Source organism: Cicer arietinum, chromosome 6 (genome assembly GCF_000331145.2).
Source record: "Cicer arietinum cultivar CDC Frontier isolate Library 1 chromosome 6, Cicar.CDCFrontier_v2.0, whole genome shotgun sequence".
NCBI lineage: Eukaryota > Viridiplantae > Streptophyta > Magnoliopsida > Fabales > Fabaceae > Cicer > Cicer arietinum.
This window is the reverse complement of record NC_021165.2, coordinates 4755513-4782318: the sequence shown is the minus strand read 5'-3', so window position 1 is coordinate 4782318 and position 26806 is coordinate 4755513. Positions and strand designations below refer to the sequence as shown.

The 26806-nt window shown below is 25.5% G+C and overlaps 1 protein-coding gene across 1 annotated transcript; it reads right to left on the bottom strand.

Annotated features, from left to right (window-relative positions):
* Positions 1-8584: 8584 nt before the first annotated feature.
* LOC101507518 (uncharacterized) lies at positions 8585-10943 on the bottom strand. The gene is made up of 7 exons (XM_004503593.4): positions 10552-10943; positions 10279-10448; positions 10104-10206; positions 9856-9972; positions 9591-9761; positions 9018-9141; positions 8585-8936 (listed from the first exon to the last, which is right to left on the bottom strand). The coding sequence occupies exons 1-7, from the start codon at positions 10819-10821 to the stop codon at positions 8773-8775; spliced, it is 1119 nt and encodes a 372-aa protein (XP_004503650.1). The 5' UTR covers positions 10822-10943; the 3' UTR covers positions 8585-8772.
* Positions 10944-26806: the final 15863 nt, after the last annotated feature.

The following is a 26806-nucleotide window of genomic DNA, read 5'->3' as shown; positions in this document are numbered from 1 at the left end:
GTTCTAGTGCCCTTTATAAAGGCCGAAGAATATTTTTATTTTTTACTTTAGAGATTTCAAAAATTAAATATAATTTTATTCGACATGTGTCACTTTACTAAATATGATATATTTTTTAATCGAAATTCAAAATTTAATTCGTCATATTGTATGATGTTTATTTTTTCACTAACTAAAATTAATACTCATCGATAAAGAATAATTATCTCTTATAAATAATTCAACTGATCAATTAAAGAGGTTAAAAGAATATTAAAAAAGTTTCTAAACTTTAAACTTACTAATTTCTAAAAGCAAATGTTACACTAAGAAATTTAATGAACTAAAAGTAGGCAAGTCTAATTATATAAAAAAAGAAGTAGGAAAGTCTACCTATGTTTACTTTTGCCCGTGTCATACGAGAAAGTCAATATTGTGTTTGATCTTAAGCATATAAGTTGGTAAGGTACCATCCACTGTGAGTGTTCTCTTGTCTAGCTGGGGCCTTTTTTTCTTTTTGATAATTGTCTTGTTCTTCGTCATATATACTTAAATTAAACGGCTTTTTATTTATTTATATATTATTTTCAAAAAAAATCTAATAGACTCCACTTTACAACTAATATATGAATTTTTCTTTTTTCTTTTTTTTTTTAAATTTTATTATTAAGAAATTACAAGACAAAAAAGTGACTACATAATAAAATTTTATTGTCTATTTTAAGATATTGCATTCTCATATATATTTAATATATTTTCATTATTAAAAAAAAATAAAATACATAGTTGCACCTCCATAATGGAACAGTCTATTATGGAACAGTCTAACCCGACAAATAAATTCATTTTAAGCAATCGTATCTCTAGCTTACGACTTCATGAAAAAAAAAAAAGATATTTTTATATATTAATTTTAAAATAAAAGTATATTATAACTTTTTTAAAAGAAACCATAGATGAAAAAAATCTTTAATTAATTTGTAATTATGAATTTATTAAATAAATTAAACAATGTATTTTTTATATCAATGTTTTTTAAAATAATTACCAGAAAATTATCCTACATCTTTTTAAGTATAAGACAATTGTCCGTTATATCCATCCAAAAAATATTTTACGGCTCACAAACCGTTCTACCTAAATAAATATACATTGGATTGTAATATTGATATTTAATTTTATATCAATTATTATTCTAACGTAGTAAATAAATTGCTGGCTTATTTAAGAAAGAAAAAAATTACGGGCTTAACTATATCTGTAGTTTATTTTTAGGTGCAACAAAGGGAGCTAAAGCTCTCAATAAATTTTTGGTACACTAACATAAAAAATAAAAGAAAAATATTGAATACTATGACTAAATTATTTCTCTTTTAATTTTTTCTTTTATATATGTGTCCAAAAATAAGTATTCAAATGTTGTGTCCAAAAAAAATGTTTATTATGACATAAGGTAAGCTAATTGCATGATCATAATTAAAAAAAAAATAATCATTATTATGACAGACATGTTAGTTTTTCACTTTTTTATTGATTAAAACAATTCATTATTATGACAGACATGTTAGTGTTTCACTTTTTTATTAATTTAAAAAAGTCATTATTATGACAGACATGTTAGTGTTTTATTTATTTTTTTTATTGTGTTTTTGTTATATATATAAAGAGCATGTTAAGTACAGAAGTTTTTCAATTATATATTTTTTTAAGTAAAATATATAATTATTTATATATAATTATAATTTTGTTATTATAAAATTTCTCTCATTTAATATATATAATTTTAATTCACTTGTTTTACTTTTATAATATATATTTTAGTTAACTTCTTTTGAAAGTGTTCAGTAAACCTAAATATCTTCTTTATGTTAAATTGATGAACTATTAACTCACACTAAATTTTGGTTAAAAAAAAAAGAGTGTGTTGTTAATGACCCTGTAATTATGATATTATTTATAGTTTAAATATAAAATTGAAGAAAAAAAAAACTAAATTGTTAAAGTTGAACTTGTCCAGGAAAATGTCCGAACAAAATTTTGAATTGTTTTTATATAATAATATATATTTAATACTCATCTTGTATGTTTTTAATTTTGAAAATAGTGTAATGTCAAGTTATCTAAAAATATAGTGTCGATGAAAGTTGAAATTTTAAATTGAAAAATATGGAATTGTAAATAGTTAAAATGTTCAGAAAAAGGTCTCATAAATTTTTTGTAAAATATATGATTTAACTATATTTCAGTGTTAATATTAATTTTACATATTTGTAATTTTAAAAAAAGTGTGATGCAAGAAGTTCCCTATAAGTATAACCTTGTTACGAAGACCTTCAGATAGTATTGCTTATAAAAAAAAAATACTAATTTCTGGTTACGAGACTTTAGTATTGAGCAATATTTGTTCGAGTGATTAATATAAAATCAACTTTACATGTTCTAATATCTGAGCAATTAATACTAATTTATTTTTGATTAAAAATAATTTGGTTACAAGATTTTCACATAGACCACACACAAAGAAACAATTTATTTACAAAGAGAAATAAAAGTGAGATAATTTATTTGCATCTGTGTCCTTGTTAATTATTTTCCCGATGTAACTTATTTAGTGAATTATTTTATAGTTATAATTTTACTCATTTTTGGTGATCAGTTTCCGGTGCAAGGTTGGTGGTGTTAGGTATAATCTAGATTTGTTGAATATTTTGCCCCATTTAGCCATCCTGGTTTGGTGAGTCCTGGGAAATTCTTCAATTGAGGGTTTACTTTTCTTTTGATGTTTAAAAATGTGTGTTCTTTAGAGTACTTACTATTTATTTAATCTCGTGACTACACAATAACAACGAAATAGTTGCGTACACAAAAGTATATGAAAACTTTAATTATCATTAATTTATTGTAGGTATCTTCCTCGGTGATAACTGTTAGACTGCTCCATGTTGCTATAGCATTTTATTTACGGGTTGGTAATCAATCGCTATATCTTAAGTGGAGTTTGGTAGCTACACATACTACTTCCTCTCTCAAAAGATCATAGCTCAAATTTTAAGAAATGTTAATTTGACTAATTATTAAATAGTGTTGTTAATTGAATCCAGGGAGTTGTATCAAATGGCTCTTACCTCCATAAAATGTTGGATGCTCTCTGTTGTTGGGCTTGTGGTATGAAATTTATTTATTTGGCATGTTTCTTTTGTGTGAAGGGTTTATATTATGGTTATAAAAAATCGTAAGGAAAAACATAACAGATATATTTTTTATATGAACACGACTAAGTTTCACAGAAAATTTTTCATTTTCTTGGCTAATATGTTTTTATTTATTAAATTTCATTTCACTTAACTATTTTACTAACTATAATTAATAAAGGTTAGTAGGTAGTTCAACTAATTAAAATTGAAGGGTTTCAAAACAATCTAAATATGATATTTAATACGAGATCGTGGGAATAACAATTAAATCAACACAACTTGCCTAAAATAGCAATATTCTGACTTCAGTGAACTATAACCCGACAATGATCTTGGTCCACAGCGGAAAAGTTAATTATGAATGGTTGAATTGATTAGCAACGTTGTCAATTAGTCAACTAATGCGAATGGAAGGTCTATTCACTACCGGTATGTAGTTGGCATTGGAATTGGAAGGACAAAAACAGTAGAGATAGAGAAATCCTATACTTGACTTAAGGGTTTAATTTCTTTTATATTTTCTTTTATTAATTTTTTTTATTATATTTTAAATTTTTTATATTACAATGTCCTAATTTTTAGACAGTTGTAAAGCGAGAATGCGACTACATAAAAGAATATCATTTGTTACCTTTTATTTTATTTTTATAATAAATGATTAATTGTTAATTTAATAAATAAAAATTAATTAAAAATTCAAATAAAATACAATTAATGAAAAAAAATAAAATTAAAATAAATAATGTGTTATATTATTATAATAATTTTATTCTATTTTGGAACGATAAATAAACAATTTTATTCTATTGTCAAAATATATAATGTGTCATATTATTTTAACATTTTTCTCCTAATTTAAAGTCTATTATAGATAAATTAGCAGCAAGTTATCAAAAACAACACATAAAATTTACACATTAATTACATTATCCACTTTTCTTAATATATACGAAAAATTCAATGAAGGTTTATAAAAAGGATGAAGGAAATAAAAAAGGGCACATGATGTCCATGAGTGATAGCTCAATTGTCAATGTCATTGTTAAATTGATCATGGTATTTCGGATTTGAATCTATAACCTTACACTTGTGTGTGAATTTATGGTGGCACATGATAGATAAATTAATTGATACTAACTCCGACTATATATATAAAATTTTATTGACTAAATAACGAGAATTAAAAAAATTAATTGTATTATTAAATTTGTTGGTAATTTTAATTTTTTTATTAGTTTACTCTTGAAGAGAGAGAGATATAAATAGTTTATGTTTTTATTGTAGTATTTATTACAAATAGAAAAAAAAATATAATTAGGAGTAAGTTAATAAAAAAATAATTAATACAGTTAAAAATTTAAAACTCATCTTATAAAAGTGATAACTAAAAATCCTAATAATGTCTTATATTTAAAGAAAAATATAATACTAGTAGATGACAAACGAGTTAGTCGGTTGAATTTAAATTCATTAAAAAATTATTAATAAATATAAAATTTCATAAAAATATATTTTTAATTTATATATAATATTTTTCGTTTAAGATAATGAGGATTAAAATAAAAAGAAAAAAAAATCAAATTCTATAAATTCAAATGCTAATTAAAAGTTGCATATAAAAAATGCTATAAGCTCGTGACAAAATACTATAAAATCAGGACAAAATGATTGTTACTCAACAATTCTACTTTGATTATACAAGCTTAATTATTTAATATAATTTATCTGCTATTAATTAGAATTTTGGCCTTGCTAAACACATTCTTAGTGTACATTTGGTTCGGCAGCGGCAATAATTAATTTTAATTTAAAATGGGTTTGATTTATGTTAATTTATGTTTGAATATATTTATGTAAAATTTATTTTTATCTATTTACATTATTTATATATTTTGAATCAAAATTGGATTTGAGGTGTAATTTTTAAAACCAGTTATTTATTCATTTATTACAGTAAAACGGGATTTTAACAAAATTTAAAAGTAAAGTTGATAGAAAGAAAGAAAAAGTAAATTTCGTAATGTAATTATTGTATTTCTTACATTATTTTATTTATTTTTTCACAAAGTTATTTTAATTTTTGAAATTGTAACCCAAAAGATAATGAGTAACTTGATTCATTTTATTTTTGGAGAAATGATTATCGGGCATCAGAGTTTGACACCTAATACCATATATTGTACAGTTTATATTTTTTTAATAATTTTTTCTTCTCGTAATCTAAACACGCAATCGAGATGTTTATTTTATATAATAGACTATGGCATTTCTGTATTTGATGTCAAAAAGTGTAAAAGTGTGTTCACATAAGTGTGTTCACATAACAACACTCTTATTTTTTAAGGAAGCAACTTGATTCCTTAAATATGTCTATAGTCGAATAAGAAATTAGTTAAATAAGTTTTTTGATTATGTAATTTTTTTTTAACTTTTAGTCTAAAAAAAGTTTATTTTTATTTTTTGTCTATATTTTAAAGTCAATTCATGTATGATTTGTTGCATTCATATTTAAGAAAAACTCTTATAAATTATATTTATTTTATTTAATGTTAAAAAAATGTAAATTTTTGTGAAAAAGACTCTTACAATATTCTAATTATATATATAAAAAAATCACTTAAAAATTTAATAGACAAACATTACTCCGACTTAAAAACAAAGGTCAAATATAAACAAAAAATAAAATTATAGACCAATAAATTAAGATTTTTTATAAAAATTTAAACTAAAATATTAAAATTTAATAGAAACTAAAAGTGTATTTAACCCTAAAAAGTAAATGGCTAGTGGGTTAAACAATACTAGAGCTCAATTGTTTGTCGTCTTCAACCTAAAACAAATGTAGCCGCAAGACATAAGAGAAACAACCATCATCAGGGTTCCATGTAGATGGATGGGAGAGGAGGAAAGATGAAAAAGTATTTTTAATATTATGCATTTGATCCATTTTTTTAAAGAAAATGATAAGATAATTAAAAATGCTTATAAATTATTTAAAATATTTTTCTTTAAACCAATCATAATTTTAATTAAAACTAACTCTCATTCTCTTCTTTAAACCAAATAAGTCTCTACTCATTTCTAAATTATCCGTTAAAATCATTTACCTTCCTAGTTGAACCAAACAAATCAATAAGTTATTGAGGAGTTGAAGGTAACAGTGGAAGATGAAGGAAGTTTAATTTGTCAAACAACGTTAACATGCGTGAAAGCTCCAAATTGTAGTTTTGGATAAAATCAAATTTGGAAAGTAAATTCGGTTTTTTTTCTTCATACAACCCAGACATCCTGCAAAAAGAGAAAATTCGCGTATGAGATAGTTAACGTGGGTTTAAAGTATTTTGAATAATGTTATTGAAATTACAATGTTTTATAAAAACACAAAAGGTGATTTTTAATATATTTTAAAAAATATTGAATTTGTGTCAAATTTTATCTCAATAACTTTAATGTAGAATTTTACTCCTGCAGAATCTTGAATTAGGTGTGAATGCTTTGTAACTTTAGCCTTTGTTTCTTCGGTGTTAACAATTGACTTGCTGAATATCAAACAATTTTGGTTTATTGGCTCATAATAATTACAAGGTTTAGAGCATAGTCTCTGTTTTCATCCTAATCACAAATGTTATTATTCTGGTTTTTGGCACATTTGTATTATTAACTTAAGTCCTTAAACGTTGGAAATTCTGAATCGTTTGGTAATAAAAAAATAATGTTCAACATCAAATTAGCTCCTTACATAACATGACTAAAACGACCTTAGGAGTTAAACTAGGATTGTCACAACGTCATAAATAAAAAGATTGGATCCACATAAAGGCAATGATTCCTTTCATTTAACGCTTAAATGTTTTTTATTCATCTATTTTATTTAAAATAAATTTCTAATTTCTAATTCGTAAAACTAGTTTTTGATTTCCAGATTAACGAATTATTTAGATTTTTTTATCTCCACCATTTTGTATGATGTGATATACTCGTTAATGATATCCATTCTTAGTGTACACCAAATCAAAAATCAACTGATATATGTGATTTAAGTGCTATGCAATTAACAATAGTGCTACATCATAAAAAATGACTGAGAACAAAAAAAAATCTAAAAACTAGTTAATAGGAGACTAAAAAATCGGTTCTAGAAATAAAGAGACTAAAAGTACATTTAAACTTCAATTTAATTATAACTAGATGTTAAGCGAGCTTTGCGCCGGTGGATTCAATATAATATTAATTTAGATGAATTGTTAATCTAATCGATAAAATAAATGTTTTTTAAATTTTAAATGGCCAATTACACTAGTCCTTTTGAATTTGTCAATTTAGTCTCAAATAATTATTTAGAGACTAATGTTATTGAATCTTTTTAAAATCAATATTAATATAATTTTCAAATTCATTAATTTCAACAACTATATTCACAATTTTTGAAACTAAAGTGGTGATTCTTTCAAATTATTTTACTAAGACAAAATGTAATTTTTGTTGGGTTAATGTAATTATTAAGAATATGGTATTTATATCCATGTGATGTCACTATGACAAAAAAATGGAAAAGAAATGGAGATAATTGTCTATTTTTATTGGAGTAGACACAAAAAGAAAAAAGAAAATATATGATTTAAAAAGAAAATGTTGTATATGAAAATTTTAACTTTAGAATCAATAAGAAAGGTGTATAATTCATCAAAAATAAATAAATAATAGTGCATACACAAAGACACATTAAGTGATAATTGGTTAGAAGAAAAATAACTAAACCACCATTTTTTTTGTTTTTTATGAGCAACTTCAATCTAATTAAGTTGAAGTGCAGGAATTATATTTGGAGTTTGACATTATATTGTATTTTGTAATTTTCATGTATGATTTATTAAAAATATGTGGTGACAAAATTAGATTTTAGTAGTCTATCATCAGATATATCATCAGATATTTATATAGACAAAATGTAAGTTGTTAGATGTACTATATTAGTAATCATTCTCAAACTCTTTTAGATGTCCCACTTCATATACATTTTGGGTACAACCCAATTCCCTGTATAGCAAAAAGAAACTAAATGTGAAATGTTTGTGTTATAGTTAAATTCATACGAACTGAGACTTAATAGAATTCTTGTTATCACCGGTCAAATAGAAGCTTTCCATAAAAAATATGGAGGACTACTAATAGGAGTTGGATCTGGCGCATTAAGTTAGTCTCTTAGAATGGGGAGAATTGATGCTTGAATTCTTTAATAGAATAAGTGTATATTCATAGGAAAAAGAATAAATGATAAATAACTAAAATTATAGAAGATAATTATGTTATTGAAAAAAATAATTTAACAAATGCAATTATTAAAATGTGATATGAATCTATATAGTCATATGAAGAGGAATGTAATACAAAAACATTAAATTGTAAATAAGTGAAAAAAAGAACTAATACATACTTCAAAATTAAAAGATAGTAGAAAAATGTAGATAAACGAGGACAAAGAGAATGTAATTTGGAGATTGACGCGTTGAAAATTTTGAACATGTGGAACAAAAACAACATGAAGTATGCATAGAAGAATTTCAATGTCAATGAATAGATTTTGAAATTTCTAATCTCACTAGGCTACTATAGAGTGATGATCATGTCTACCATTGATCAACTTCTTTGGGGAGATAGAGAAAACAATTGAAACATCTGCTTTTTTCGGATTGCCTTCGATAATTGATAGCGTTTGTTCGTCTAGATCGATAACAGCTGTACATAGGGTATGAAGTGATGGACCTAAAGTAAAGAGAAGAAGAAAAAAAGTGACAATCAAAGGAAGATTGAAAATAATGGATTGAGATGTATCTAAATTATTACCTGTCATGTAGATGGGATTTTTTTTGTCATCTGCATCTCCTAAAAGTGACAGAAAATCCTCTTTTGTTGTTTTTGTCAAGATAGTTGCTCTTTTATGCCTGCTGATTGAACTCTCATCTTGTACCTTCAATTCAAAATCCAATTAATGTTCAACTGATTGAATTTTTTTATGACATCTTCAACAATGTTAGTATTAGTCGTTTTGAAAGAGTTTCTGCATAATTTATTTGGATTTATCTTTTAACATAAACTATTATTTCGAAATACTTTAAAGAACAATGTGATAAACTATTTTCAACTTACTTCAAATAAGCTTATTACAATAGTTTATGTAAAAAACTAACACTATGAGAATAGTTTAATCATGTTCCTTTTTTGACTATAGAACAAATTAACTTACACATGAGTGCTTACTATAACAAACACAGACTTGGATCCTCTACAACAGCATCACGTTAAATACACCCCAAATAGTTGATTCATAGAGTGGATTGAGACATTTTCATGACTCAAAACATGGTTAGGCCTAATCAAACAGCTGCAAAACAGGATTAATTTTTTTGTAAAACTTACCTGATTAATCTGTAGGTGACAGTACATGTTTGCATGGAAGAAAGGTGTTTCTCGAACCTCATAAATCGAAATCCGCTTCTTGGATGCAGTTTCAACATTAATAATCCTACGCGTACTTGTTTCAATCAGGTTATAAGAATGCCCGACCGAAACTTCTGACGAACGGATCCTCTGATGAAACAAGAACATAACATATTGCTAACATCAAACTCATAAGAGTATATAAAAGTGAAAAATGCAAAGGCTTGCAAAAGAAATATCAAACATTTATAGCGTCGTCAATGCCTGTAGCTTCAAGAATGTCTCGAGAAATGAAGTTGCGCCCGATTCCACCAGGTAAAATTTCATCTTCAGCAGGTGGTACTGAATTCAAAGTGAATGCCTGAGGATCATAAAGCATATAATTTTATTGTACTAAGAATAAATACATTCAATATGCTTCATCTTTAGGTATGTACATCTGAAATTGGGAAAAAAATAAATTTATTGGACAATAATTTACAGAATTATTACCAATCCATTGCTATTGAATGCAAATGCAGAGCTTGGAAGCTCCCCAGCATATGTATAACCAACGAAGAATTGTCCATTTGGCAATATTGCTTTGATTAAATAGCTGCATACACAAAATCCATACTCATAGTGACATTTTATTTGACTATATATGAATGAATCTCAAAAAGCTTACGTGTGGCCAAGAAGGACAACATTTGCATCCTCATTGTGTGCTGCAAGAGCCATAGATTCAGCAACAAGAAGAACATCCGAACACTCATTAGAGGAATCATCTTCTATACTTTTAACTCCTTCTTTTGGAACAAATGGAAGAATCTCCTTCTTGAAGTTAATAAGTAAAATCTGTTAACAAAATAGAGAGAGAAAAAACAACATTTATTTTGAAATAAATAAAAAGTAGTATGAATAAATGTAATGCAAATGCAATAGAGAAAATGAAGGTTACATCAAGAAGAGGCACACCACTTCCTTGAGCAGTCCCCAAGAGTTCATCCCAATAGCTTGGGAATTTGGTTTGATTATTATAAAAAAGTGATTTGAGAAGTGATTCTGAAAGAGGGGTTTGAGCAAAAGGACGTAGCTGATTTTGAAGGATAAGGTCTGAAGCAACTCTTTTTTTAATCCGTTGGGAGAACCTTTGCCCTATTAATAGACCCAATTCGTATGAATCTTTGCATGGTCCAACTTCAAACATCTCAAGCTTTTCAATTTCCATTTCAATGCTTCCTTTCTACAATCATAAAAATGAATTGATTGGGTGGATCCTATTACTCCATTCATGTTATCCTTATTCTTTATCGTTTCGCCTTCCTTTTTTTCACAGCTTTTTCCAAAATAAAAAAACGTTCTCTCTTTACAGGTTATTTTAACTTGCAAAATCCTAGTGGCCAGTTAATTATTATTATTCTAAAATGTTCAGATTATAGTCTTAAATATTTTTTTAAAAAAATTGTAATTTTTTTATTTATATATTTAATATAATATTTTCTTTCATACATTCGACTAAAATATTCATACATATATTTTCTTTTATTTGTTAAAATATTATGTTAATATAGATAAATATTGGAGTATAGCAAATTAATATTATCTAGCATAAAATGTTATCAAAATTTGTAAACTAATATTTATATAGTAAATTATAATTAATATATATAATTTTCTTTAAATATTTATTTATGAGATTTTAAGATATTACTACTAATAAAATAATATTTTTCTTTGAACAAATTAATTCTTGAAAAAATCGTATTTTAACTAATATATTAATGAAAAATATTTGTCTCGTGTATTATACTTTTTTTAAAAAATTTTTTCTAGAAAATATTCAAGAGATATAATATTATTGAAATGTATATTATCTTTTAATTAATTGATCAATGAAAAATATATGTTCTTTATCTGATTGATACAATTTTTTTATAATTTTATTCTAGTGGTAAAAAGACATATATTAAATTTGTAGTTTACAAGTTCGATATATCTTAATGCTATCGAAGGAAGGTATATATAAATTTTTTGAGAAGGTCGCAATGAACTTAAGATCTTCTCAACTTTAAAATGAGACACCATTTCCACCCCTAATTTTTTTTTTAAGGAACATCAAACTTTTGTGCCCACAATATTTAAGGTGAGAAAAAAAGTTCCCAAAAAGTAATTCATATTCTCACTATTGTAAAATAAGTATCGCCATTTCTATATAGTATAAGAAAAATAATAAATAGATGAATAAATCTAACAATTTTACAAAATGATCCTCTTTAAAGATTGATTATTAGCAATGGTCATAAACACGTAATGTAATGAAGTAGAATATAAATATTTAAACAAGTGCATGTAATATTAATTTAAGGGTAAAATTAGAATAAATTGAGTAATATTACATTGAAATATAAAAATCACTAATTTTGAAATAAAAATTATTTATTAAAATAAAACTTATTTATTTTTTACCCAATATGATATTTATTTACAACAAAAGGAATACGATAGAATAGTTCAGATGAATTTATGTTTAAATATGTATTTTTAGTTATTTGAATCTCATCTTTTCAATATTCTTTGAATTGATCTTAAGATATATTTTTGTTAAAATATACATCTAATTAACTAATTTAAATATGTATTATAAAAAAATTGAGAACATATAAAAATAAAAATAGAAAATAGTTATTTTGATACATAGTTTATCTTAAGAAGCCCATTAGATGTTTTGAGAAAGTAAGAAGCCCATTAGTAAAACTGCTATCTAGAGCTTCGGGCTTTTTTGTTTTTTGTTTGTTATTTAGGCTCCGAATTAAAAAGCTTAACAAGAAAAATATTTAAACTAAAAAAACCAAAAGCTATTTAGAATCTTACACGTTGGATGTGGTTCTCGCACACAACAAAATTTTAAATCAACCGTAACAATTACACTTCAAAATGTATGATTTTATAACAACGATAAACGAAATATCAAAATGTAACATGTCTAATAAATTATTATTATTATTATTATTATTATTATTATTATTATTATTATTATTATTATTATCATTATTATTATTATTATTCAAAATAATGTGTGTGCGTGTACCATTTTTGGTTTAAATTTGTTGAGCAAAAATCAGCTAATCAGATGGAATCCGAGCTATTTGATCATGGACCAATTTGATAAGCATCCACGTCGTAGCGGATCTCGGGTCATATCTTTCACAAATATCATTATGGACCAATTTGTTCGGGTACAAGTGTTGAAAAATAAGATTTATAATTATTCAACCTCCACTGCTCTATTTATCTTAGATATAAAAACGATAATTTTAAGGTAAATCTCTCAGTTTTATTTAATCATCACACCACCAATATGATAAATGAATTTGATGAAAACTTACTTAAGTATTGACAAAAAAATTTAAAAGTTTAATATAAATTTAAAAATAAAATAAACAAAAAGTTAAAGAAAATAAACAATCTAACAAAGAATAAAAAATTCATCACCCGAACCAATTAACCCGTATAATTTGTAGTAACTAAAATCCGCCTAAATCGATACAAAAATCAATCGAAATTGAACATTTTAATTACAAACTTGGATTTTTTTATAAATTATTAAAATTGAACTCGAATCCACTTAAACCTGACTGAGAAACCCAACTTCAAAACTATTACAAATGTTTTTTCAAATAGAACCATGACTCAGTTCTAAGGCAAATGCATTTTAAAAAGAATCGTAATCTAAGATCATTAGTGGTAATAGTAACTGTAATGGAAGCATCTTGATTAATGATATTCATGATACATGATGCAATAAATTAAAACAAGTTTGAAAGGTATCTTAGAAAGAGTAGCCAATATATTGGAGGTGGTGGAATTTGATATATGCTAATAACAAATATCAGCTTCAATAAATTAATCACTAATAATTTGCCTATAAAAAAGAAAAAACCAAAGGTAACTTCACTTCCATTTGTTCCCCACTGCCATAAAAAAAGAAAAGAAAACAATGATAATGTTGTTATTTCTATGATTCGCAATTGGGCCATTAAGATTTAGTTTTTATTTCTACATCCAAGTTTGATACTGGACAAGGCTTCATAGCAAACTATCTACTAGTGTACACGTTTTAAAGCTTTCCGGAAAGATCTAGGCCCTAGAGAATAAAGGAATACTAGTGTTTCTTTTCCAACTCCTAACATGGTCAAATATATATTTGGATGAATTAATTTAAATATGTAAAATAAACTTTTAGACATATTAATTAATTTGAGACTTTTTCAAAATAATGTGTGTGCGTGTACCATTTTTGGTTTAAATTTGTTGAGCAAAAATCAGCTAATCAGATGGAATCCGAGCTATTTGATCATGGACCAATTTGATAAGCATCCACGTCGTAGCGGATCTCGGGTCATATCTTTCACAAATATCATTATGGACCAATTTGTTCGGGTACAAGTGTTGAAAAATAAGATTTATAATTATTCAACCTCCACTGCTCTATTTATCTTAGATATAAAAACGATAATTTTAAGGTAAATCTCTCAGTTTTATTTAATCATCACACCACCAATATGATAAATGAATTTGATGAAAACTTACTTAAGTATTGACAAAAAAATTTAAAAGTTTAATATAAATTTAAAAATAAAATAAACAAAAAGTTAAAGAAAATAAACAATCTAACAAAGAATAAAAAATTCATCACCCGAACCAATTAACCCGTATAATTTGTAGTAACTAAAATCCGCCTAAATCGATACAAAAATCAATCGAAATTGAACATTTTAATTACAAACTTGGATTTTTTTATAAATTATTAAAATTGAACTCGAATCCACTTAAACCTGACTGAGAAACCCAACTTCAAAACTATTACAAATGTTTTTTCAAATAGAACCATGACTCAGTTCTAAGGCAAATGCATTTTAAAAAGAATCGTAATCTAAGATCATTAGTGGTAATAGTAACTGTAATGGAAGCATCTTGATTAATGATATTCATGATACATGATGCAATAAATTAAAACAAGTTTGAAAGGTATCTTAGAAAGAGTAGCCAATATATTGGAGGTGGTGGAATTTGATATATGCTAATAACAAATATCAGCTTCAATAAATTAATCACTAATAATTTGCCTATAAAAAAGAAAAAACCAAAGGTAACTTCACTTCCATTTGTTCCCCACTGCCATAAAAAAAGAAAAGAAAACAATGATAATGTTGTTATTTCTATGATTCGCAATTGGGCCATTAAGATTTAGTTTTTATTTCTACATCCAAGTTTGATACTGGACAAGGCTTCATAGCAAACTATCTACTAGTGTACACGTTTTAAAGCTTTCCGGAAAGATCTAGGCCCTAGAGAATAAAGGAATACTAGTGTTTCTTTTCCAACTCCTAACATGGTCAAATATATATTTGGATGAATTAATTTAAATATGTAAAATAAACTTTTAGACATATTAATTAATTTGAGACTTTTAGGAAGACTATAGAGAGTAAAAAAGCTTTCAAATTTTACGGTATATGAAATACAAACACAGTCCATTGTCAAATCTTATGAACAATATATCAAATTATTTAGGGAATACATTCACCCATGTTAAAAAATATACGAGGAGGTTATGTTGTAATCTCAACCGTTCAATCTTGTATCTATCGAAAACATTATATTAAATGTTAAGATTATAAACATGATTCCTCTATGTTTTTTCAACACGAGGGAATCTATTCAAATTAGTTTATTCAATTTGACTACTAAATCATTGTTCATTGAGTGATTGTTGCTCTACTCTCTCCAAAGAAGTATATAAAAAAAATGATCATACAAAGTTGATGTATTTAAACTAGAATGTGGATTAAATTCATCAAATTTTTAAACTCATTTTTGTTTTAATTATTATGCAATTGCCTAAATGGTTTAAGGATTTTTTAATAGGTCTCTAAACTAAACAAATTTGTAATTAAGTCTTTCGACTAATATATTTTTGTTTAACTGCAGTTTTTGTTTTTTTATTCACACAAACTCGCGAAATTAGTTCTCATATTTTGAATTTCAATAATTTTGCCATCTATCTCAATATTTTAAACTGAAAATAGTAAAGTAACTTATTTTAAATAACATAAATATGATACAAATATGGCGTAGTCATATATAAACAATTTGTGTTTTGTATTTAAATAATGAAATGCTTGTCTCATTATCTAGTAATGACTTGAAATTATGTTACACACAATTTACTTGAAATATATCCAAAATATGATATTTACGTGATGTTGATTATAAAATTGAAATTCATTAGAATTTTTTTAATAGTTGAATCAAAAGTAATCAAACTTCTTGCCAATGAGTTGTTCAAACATTTAATTATTTTCATACTGCGTATCTAACTAGCTAGTATAGGATATTTAATAGAAGAGATATTATTCACATTAGTGATGCATCTTTTATTAAGTATCTTCTCTTTCCAATTTTATAAGATATTATTACAAGATATTATCCATGTTGCTACTTGCTAGCTATTGAATCTACATTAATTTTTTCTAAATTAAAATTATTGGAATCTTATTTACTATCTATTGTATTATAAGGTAGATTTGAATAGTCTTACTTTAATTTATTTCAAGAATAGTTTTATTGTTGATAATTTTCAAAAAATATTTTTAGAGAACATTAATTATGAACGAAATATAATCACCTTATAATTATAACTAGTAAAAAATTAAAGATCAACGATGTCTAAATATTAAGGGAGCATTATTAATTTTTAAAATTTGTATAGGGCACCCAATATTTGAGAGAGGTAGAATTTGAAGTTGTTTAACAACTTTGGCTATTGTGTTTTGTTAAGGATGGGGAGTATGGGACAATGATCACGTAAAAGAAAAAGTTGTTTGTGTGGATCCAAATCCAGCAACTGTGTTATTTCTGGATCATGGGGTTAAGTGCATACTCTTGCTGGCAATAGCAATTAGCATGCATGGATCCAATTTAAACGGTAGGGATTAATTTACCATGATTTAGATTCAGACAACAACACCTCATATGCACTTGTCCAATACCCCACTTATTGTGTTCTCGGGAACGAAATACAAAAACTAGAACATGTATCATTTTATAAAAATTTATTAATTCTTTCTCTTATGGGAAACTGCTTGGATATAATTCCAAATCAAATAATTGTTAAGTAAGATCTGAAGATTGAACTCATCCACATAAGCCATCATTTTTATTATTGTTTATAAGTTTATAACGATTCCAATATTTATGTTGTTGTGACTTGAAATGAAATAGTATACAAAAAATATATTTCATTGATATCTAGTTTAAATATTAATATCAAATATATTAATTTTTTTAGATATTATTTTTGTTTATATTTTCTTTGATTAAATATTGTACAATTCCCCATTAAAAAAATCTTATTCAACAATATAGGTAATCACATAGTTAAGTCGTCGTCGCAGATAATATTATTTATCGAATAGTTTAATTACATTCAATTAACAAATAATTTATAAAAAAAAAACAGTTCATTCGCTATTATTTATTCCAACACAATTAAATCAAACTCCAATTTTGTTGCTACAAACACATTATTGATTCTCCATCTAAAATTAAATCTAAATGAAAATAATGGTTGAAAAATTTATATATCTAATTAAAATTTTAATTTAGATATATTAACTTTTTAATTACCATTTCAGTTTTAATTTTATTTCAAATAGTGTAATTTACATAAATTGAAACGAAAAAAAAATATATTAGCTATGAATCCCACCCAAACAAAACATATTGATACCATATAGTGGATCTGTGATCTTAATTAATTAACCGATCTATAAATGAAAAATAAAAGACTACATAGAAGAAAAACATTGGTATCTTATTTTACGGAAGTGAATAAATGAGGATATATTGGTAATTGCAAGCAAGGGGTGTGTGGGAGACATGTATGTATGTCTAGGAACTTGTTGCTGAAGATGATGGATGGGCTCGAGCTGCTCTCCTTGTCGTGTCTTCTCTCAACTCAACTTCATCTTATTCATCCTTTTGCATACTTTCAAAACCAATAAACAAATAAATTATTAGCATTAGTATTATATAAGATAAAAAATAGGGGTGCAAATTAAAACCCTGGTGGTAATGTATTTTGTGAAATTCGAGGCTAGTTAGTTCCAACCTTAACCTAAATATCAGTACTAATTGACACGTACGAATCCATTTTACTATAACAACAAATCTTATGTTTTTATATGGGTACCTAACCAGCTTTACAAAATTGAGTTGAAAAATACTCCACTCATAAAAATAAAAAATTTAGATTATATCTATTTAATATAAACTCTTAATACACTCTCATTTGCACAAGTCTAAATATTTAGATCATGATCCAAATGTTCCCATAGCTGTAACTAATAACATATGTTTAAATAAGTCTTTAATAAATTCTAAGATCGTAGGTAGACACTATTATAAGTAAAAATATTTATTTTCATATTTATTAAAAAATTAATTTGTTGTAATTAATTTTCTAGATTTAATATAAAATATATTTCAAACATTTAATTAGTGATATTAAATATTTTTTAATATAGTAAAAATATATTATAAATGCTAACATTAAATTAGTAAAAAAGAATTAACTTTTTTTATAATAATGACCAAAATTTGAGACTTTGTTTTTACTTATAATAAGAACTAAAACGAGTATTAAATTTTTATGTTGATATAGAATCTCACACTTATAAACATATAAAACTTAATTAAGAAGCAGATGCTTTTTATTGAATGAGAAAAAAGAAAAGAAAAAGGGAGCTCCCTTCAGTCCAAATACAGGAAGCATGAGATTGAATCTGTCTCCCGCATCATTCAGTCATTTGATGAGTATTTATTGATTGGATTACTATACTCAACATTTGGATGAATGAGTCAGCAGCTAATTCAATCTTACAACCACCCATGAGTGGACCGAAGAAAGCTCTCTTTGCTTTAGCCATGCATCCATCGGTTCATTAACTTCATAGATCTGTATCATATACATTCAACAACCATGGTTAGTTAATATATATTAATTATAAAGATGGAAATTTCATCAAATATATGTGTAACAAGAGAGAGTGAGTCTCTATATGAAAGAGAAAAGCAACTCACATAGTGAACTTGAGAGAACCATTGCCCTCGTTGCCTTTTTATAGCCTCATATGGAAGATGCACGAACAAAGCGTTGTAAATAATTAAACTACCTAATTCACGAATTTATAATTATATAGTGCACTTAACTGCAATGTAGTCGGTATAAATAATCTGGATTGTCGGATTAAAATCCAATGGTTTAGATTTCAAATTTAAATTTTATTTATTTTTAATTTTATAAATTGGTTTTTGAATATAGATCATTCAATTTTAATTAAATAATTAAAATTATCATTAAAAAAAAAAAAAGAACCACAATTTTTTTTTCACTTTAACTACTACATTAGTGTAGTATTTTTGTTTGTTGTTGAAAAATCGAGCGGCCAAACTAGAATAGTTACGAAAATATGGTGTGTGTTATTATTTTTACATTTGTTTATTTATTTATAAACTAATGTGTAAATTTTTTATATATATACATTTAATTAAATACATCATGATATAAATTTTGTCATAAATTATTTATATTAGTAAAATATAATTATCAAAGAGATTGAGTTTGACCGTGTACTGGAATAAGTTAGATTCTCACACCGTAGTCAATATATTATAATAAATCATGTCTAACTATTACTATAAATTTGATTATCATATAAGTCAAACATTTTTTAATATCAGATTATTGTAGTTCACAGTTAATATTAAATAACGAATTTTTTTATACTTTTTTTTGTTATCTAACAAAAGCAAAGTTCGCAAGAAATTACATAACTCAATAAGACGTCTCTAGAGTTTTCTAGGAGGGGACTCCATAGTATATAAGGCAAAAGAGTTTAAGGAAAAATTAAAATTTTATAGACAATTCGTTGATCGATTTCCTTCCCGACAAATATGGTTAATCTGAACTTGCCAATCTATTTTTCTTAGCTCATGAATGCGACTAATTAAGGATGGGATTGATCCATTCATATTGCAATTTTGTGTCAACAAGGCTATTTGAATTGTCTTCCACTTGAAGATGTGAGATCCCTTGATGGCAAGCGATATCCATACCGATGAACATGCCTCATATCTCAGTATCAAGGGCATCATGTGTCCCAATTTTCATGCATAGTTGTTCAAATATTTTCCACTATTACCCCAAAGAAGGCCACCACATCCTTAGAGGTTAGTCGAGCTTTCACGAGTGGCGTCAATTGAGCTTGATCCATCCTTCCCGATGCTTCCAACAAGACATACACGTAGGAGAGACATCGATACCCCATATGCTACAATGATAGTTTTTGACGATGCGTTCATGGGCAGAAAGTCAAATGAAAGTTTAAATTCTATGCATCGATCCCTTTCCAATTCCCCTGAAACAATGAAGTGAGGAGTACTAGTACCACACCACCCTATAGACTTTGGTCCATCAGTATCCTTGGGAGTCAAAATAGCCAATAGTTGGTTCACAATGTTCAGATAAATATATTTGCTTATGAAGACAATATCCCATGCCCCTGTGTTTGTTAACACGTCCTTTTAAAATAAGAGTGGTGTCAATAATCAAATCAGTAGAGAGGTTCATGAGAGCATTGTTGTTCAGAATCCATTTGTCAAGCCAAAATATTATATATTGTCCATTGCCCAATTTCCTAACCATACGGTCCTGAAGTATGTCCCAAAATACCAGCCAAATTCTTCCATATAGGGGAATCATATGGTTGGATCTTTATAGAAACTCAAAAGTTTGTATCCCCACCATACTTATTGTCAGAATCTTGTACCAACTTTAGGCAAGCAACAAGTTTCTCAGCTAATTAAGTGAGGTTTATGAATTTTGTATGTATCATCCCACATAAAGCCTCTTCGGATCTTCTCCATCTCATCACACAAAGTCTTTGGAAGCTTGACATAGTGCATATGATAATAAGGGATGGAGCTTAGAATAAATTTAGTAAGTGTAAGTTTACCATCAAATCTAAGACATTGATGCTTCCAACCACTCAGCTTATGTTGAATTTTTCAAATAATATGATTGAATTTCTCCTGAGTAGTCCTTCTTGGATCAATACTAGCCCCAAGGTATCTAACCACGCTTGTAACTGACATATACGTAGTATGTTGCACAATATTGTCTTTGAATTATTGATCAACATTTCTAGAAAAAAAGATATGTGTTTTGTGCCTATTATTTTTTTTTCCCAAAAGCTTCACAGAAAATATCCAAACAATGTAGAATACAACGAGCTTGTTCTATAGAAGCCTCATCAAAGGAAAACAATTCATCAGCGAATAGCATGTGAGAAATATGCGCCCTAATTTACCTGCACACATAGGTTTCCAATAATTAACTTTTACTTGGTCATAAATACTATGGGAGAGATGCTCCATACAAATAACAAATAGATAAGGAGATAAAGGATCCCCTCGTTTGATGCCTCTTGTAAGGGAGAAATTGTAGTTTTGCGGCCATTTCGTAAAATATTATAAAAGGTGGAAGTGATGCAGTGATGAATATATCAATAAGATTAGGAGGAAACTTACAATCAGACATGCAATTCTCAACAAAATTTCAATTAAGTCTATCATAAATTCGCATAAGTTTTTTCAATGAACATAAAACCTTTTTTTAGCTTTCATTTTAGTCATAGAGTGAATCATCTCTTAAGCCATTATTATATTATTGTGTATGATACGCCCCATAATGAAATTAGACTGAAAAATGTGAGATAATACCATTTAGTTGAGGTTGGATTATATTCATAATCACCTTAGTAACAATTTTATAGATAACATTACACAAAAACAATAGGGCGAAATTGAGAAATAATCTCGTATTTGTAAACTTTATGAATCAAGACAAGCATATAGTATTATTAACATGCGAGATAAGAAAAGGGTTAGACAAAACCTGATTCACATAAACACATAAGAAATAATACAAAATAAGAAGAGAAAGGTTAGACCAAACTTGATTTACTTATAACAACTAAAATTTTAGAAGAAAAAACAAACACAAATGAAATAATAATAAAAAAATTGCAACTAAAATGAAAACAAATAATTACGACAGAGAACTAGAAATTTCAATTTCAATAGCTTCACCAATGGTCTCTAGTATTAAAATGGGAGTTGGTATCGTCTCCGATATTATAGTTTTAGAATATAAATATGTAATTAATGTCATTATTTTGTGAATTTGTGTGTTTTCTATCATCTATGCCCTTAAATTTTTTTCATTAAAAAATATATTCATTCGTCTTAATTAAATTTATAAAAAAGGAATATATAAATTCAATGCCGTTAAAATATAAATAAATAATTTAAAAATAAATTTATATCACTCAAGTTAATAATCATAAAACGAGCTTATTATAAAAGTGATAAAATTAAATTTATTAAAATACTCGTATCTTCGAAATCTATAATATTGACAACCAAATTATTGTCTTGGATATATTAATTTCAATCGAACACTACAATAAAAAAGAAAATCAAATAACATTACTCTAATATGATAAACAAGACGACGTTACACTTACACGTAAAATCACATGAAAAAAGAGAAAAAAAGTTAATGAAAACTATTTATTTAAATAAAAAAGGAAAAAATTATGTAAATGAGTAATCTTAAATAAAAAAACAAAAAAAAAAAAACTTTAAATCATCCTTCTTTGATTTAAGAAGAAAAAGAAAGAAGTGACTACAGAGAGAGATGACTAGGCTTTTCTCTAATATCCCTCTTACAAAAGTTGTCTTTTAAAGGCGAATCTTAGCAGAGATATAGGCTGATTACGGTCATTCTAATGTCTGCAATAGTTTTTTTTTTATAAATAAAATAACTTATAAAATAGTTATAAAAAATATTAATTAAAAATATATTATATTTTTTAATTTAAATTTCAATTATATTTATTTTTGAGTTTCGTATAGAGATATAAAAATGAAACTAATGATATTCTTATGATTTTAATTTATTTAAAATCGGTTATTGATATCTGAATAAAATTATTAGACTATATCGATAGTATTATGTTAAATATGTGTTATATTTTAAGAATTTTTTAATCACATATTTTTTTTCTATTGTAGTTTAAAAAGTATCTACGTAATTATTTTAATAGTATAGGAAATATAGTGTATGAAAAGAAAAATTTATATTTTTTAATTAAGCATCTTAATTTTTAAGTTAAATTGCACCTGCAGTCCCTTAACTTAATTTCAGTTAACGTTTTAGACATTTATATTTTTTTCCCGATTTGGTCCTTTATTTTAATTTTAAGTGACAATTTGATATTTTATGTTTTAAAATATCATCAATGTTATCCTTTTTTTTGACAAAAATTCAAAAAAAAAACATCAAAATTTTCAAACAAAACCCATAAAATTAATAATTGTCATCAATATAATGCAAATTTCATCACATGCATAACTAAAATATTAAAATAAACTCATATTTTCATCTCTAACAACATCAAATAAAGAATAAAAATATGAGTTTATTTAAACATTTAAGTTACGAATTTGATTAAATTTACATTTTATTGAAAATGATAATGAATTTTATGGGTTTTGTTTGAAAATTTTGATGATTTTTATGAATTTTTGTAAAAAAAAAAAAAAATACAACACTGATGACATTTTAAAACATAAAATATCATATTGTCATTTAAAATTAAAATAAATGATCAATTTAAAAAAAAAAAAAAAAAACTAAAATGTTAATTGAAATTAAGTTAAGGAACCGCGGATGCTTAGCTTAATTTTTATTAATATCAATTGATTGTACTGAATCAAATCAACATGCTAGTTTAAATTTAATTTTGTGATAAAAATTGTAAAACTTCGATCAAACTAATTATATTTTTTGTTTAGATTTTTTTCCTCTTCAAACATACGAACCAAAATATTATATTATATTTATAACTTCGTCTCTCTTAAATCTGTACAACTTTTTAGTTCAATTTGTTCTATTTTTACCGTTGTGTTGATAACAAATTTATATATTTATATTGCAATTTTACAACAAAAAACTATAATATACAATAAAATATTATTTTTAATTTATCAATTCAAATTTTAAAAATTCAATCTTCTAAAATATTTATTCAAACTCCGTTAGTGTGCATTGTTTAGTTCCATAGAATGTGAGACGATGGAAACCAACTAGAAGGGAAGTATTTCGAAATATGTGCATCCGCTGTTTGGTTCCTCTGTCTGAGAAGAAAGAAAAACTAGATGGGATTCACATGCAACAGACTTTATGCCCAACAATGCGAAAAAAGTGGTTTGAAAGATCGAATTTGCTGAAATCACAAAATTGTCCTTATTTTCTATAACTCTCACGTGCACGTTTTTTTCTCAAGCATATTCCACCACTTATTACTTAATTAAATATTATATAAAATAAAAATATACAGATATTCTATTATATTATATTATATAAATAAATATACATATATATAATATTTATTTTAATGTAGAAGTACTAATGTCATTCAAACTAAAATGTTAATTGAAATTAAGTTAAGGAACCGCGGATGCTTAGCTTAATTTTTATTAATATCAATTGATTGTACTGAATCAAATCAACATGCTAGTTTAAATTTAATTTTGTGATAAAAATTGTAAAACTTCGATCAAACTAATTATATTTTTTGTTTAGATTTTTTTCCTCTTCAAACATACGAACCAAAATATTATATTATATTTATAACTTCGTCTCTCTTAAATCTGTACAACTTTTTAGTTCAATTTGTTCTATTTTTACCGTTGTGTTGATAACAAATTTATATATTTATATTGCAATTTTACAACAAAAAACTATAATATACAATAAAATATTATTTTTAATTTATCAATTCAAATTTTAAAAATTCAATCTTCTAAAATATTTATTCAAACTCCGTTAGTGTGCATTGTTTAGTTCCATAGAATGTGAGACGATGGAAACCAACTAGAAGGGAAGTATTTCGAAATATGTGCATCCGCTGTTTGGTTCCTCTGTCTGAGAAGAAAGAAAAACTAGATGGGATTCACATGCAACAGACTTTATGCCCAACAATGCGAAAAAAGTGGTTTGAAAGATCGAATTTGCTGAAATCACAAAATTGTCCTTATTTTCTATAACTCTCACGTGCACGTTTTTTTCTCAAGCATATTCCACCACTTATTACTTAATTAAATATTATATAAAATAAAAATATACAGATATTCTATTATATTATATTATATAAATAAATATACATATATATAATATTTATTTTAATGTAGAAGTACTAATGTCATTCAGTAATATACATCTATCTTTGGTTCCTTTTAATTTCTTTTCAATTTCATTCATATCTAACAACCATAAAATTACCTCACCTTCTACCTTTCATTCTATTAACATTCTTTCATTTCACTTTCTTTTCTTCTATTTTATTCCTCATCTAAACCCAGGAGAAAGCTATTGAGAGTTGCACAATATTACCTTCATCCTTACATTAGTATATAAAACTTTATGGACTAAATCATGAAAATTAAGAAAATTAATTATAATGTTAAATTATTTTATCAATTTACCATGAAGAGATTGAAATAGTTTATGATTTTATTTTAATAATGGTTACGGAATGTAGAAAAATATGTAACATAATTAGAAGTTAGTTAATAAAAAAATAATTAATATAGTTGAAAAGGTGAATTATGTTTTATAAAAAAGGACCCAAAAAAAATTTAAAAATGTTTTATATTTGAAGACAAATGTAATCGCAAATAAATAAATACTCGCTGCAATAGTTTCAAAAAAATCTCTAAACGAATTATAAAAAGATCATCAAATACACATCGTAAATGTCAATATCGACTAGTTTTATAGATGATTCACTATAGATTAATATTTAAAAATCACATAAAATATTAATGAAGATCGATAACATTCGTCAAAATAATCCTCTTTTACTTTGCGAATGAAAAAATGATTTGATTAATGTAAAAAAAGAAATATATCTTTTAAAACTCAATTTAATTAACTACACAAATAAATCTATATTATCTTAAACATTTTAAATGCTAATCAACAATAAATTTAATTGATATTAGAATTTGTGTATATTTCATTTGAAATAAAATTAAGTCATATTTATTTTTCTTTTTAAGATATAGTTCATTCATCGGACTGTGGCTGAATTTGTTGGGTAATTCAGTTACAAAGGAATATGAATATCATGACATTGGTGTCGTGTCGAACAAAAAAAGCAGGGTAACAGACGAGGGATAGGCATAGGTGTTGTTTTGTCGCCGTTCTTATGAGCATTTCATTTCAACGTGTCCATACCTTTTTCTCATTCACCGCTCTGAGTCATCCCCATCCGCCCCATCTTCCTTCTAAACACTTATTCTCATATTCATTTCATTTTTATTTTTTATAATCAGGAGGGCTTTAATCAAATTTCTAAGAAGGCAAGAACACCAGTAAATAACTATTCTTTTTTTTGAAAATTCTAACTAATATTTTTGTAGTACTTGTTAAATATCTAAAAACAAAAATATTATAATGAAAAGTATTTTAAAAATTATGCATTCAATTTTTAAAATGAAATTTTTACTTTTATATTTTTAATAAGTACGTTTAAAACATTTATTACAACATTTCTTTTAACGTCAAGAGTTAAACTCTATGAAACAAGGAATACAAACAAATGACATAGTCATCCATAGTACACTTGAGCATATATTTCGACATACATGTGTTATGTGTTTACCGTTATCAAGAAGATGAATTTAAATTTTTACTAATATTTAATTTTATAAAATTATTATTTAAATTTTTTTATTTTATGTTAAAATATATAATAAATTTTATTATAATTAATTTACATAACTGAAAGTCACATGTTCGAATCGAAAACAATACATTTAATTTAATAATATCGATATTTTATTAATTAAATTATAATTTAAATACATTATTTAATTTCTTTTTATTGTTTTGAAAAATATATTTATTTTATCTTGTTGAAAAAAATATATAAAAAATTAAAACTATATAAATATCAGGTATTTGTGGGGTCTAATTGACTAATTTTAGAGTTTTTGATAGGTTGTATATGAATATTTAA

Coding starts and splice junctions, on each gene's coding strand:
- LOC101507518 (XM_004503593.4), bottom strand. CDS start 10,821: ATGGAAATTGAAAAGCTTGAGATGTTTGAAGTTGGACCATGCAAAGAT. Junction 10,449..10,551: donor GTGGTGTGCCTCTTCTTGAT/GTAACCTTCATT, acceptor TTTTGTTAACAG/ATTTTACTTATTAACTTCAA. Junction 8,937..9,017: donor AAATCCCATCTACATGACAG/GTAATAATTTAG, acceptor TCTTTACTTTAG/GTCCATCACTTCATACCCTA.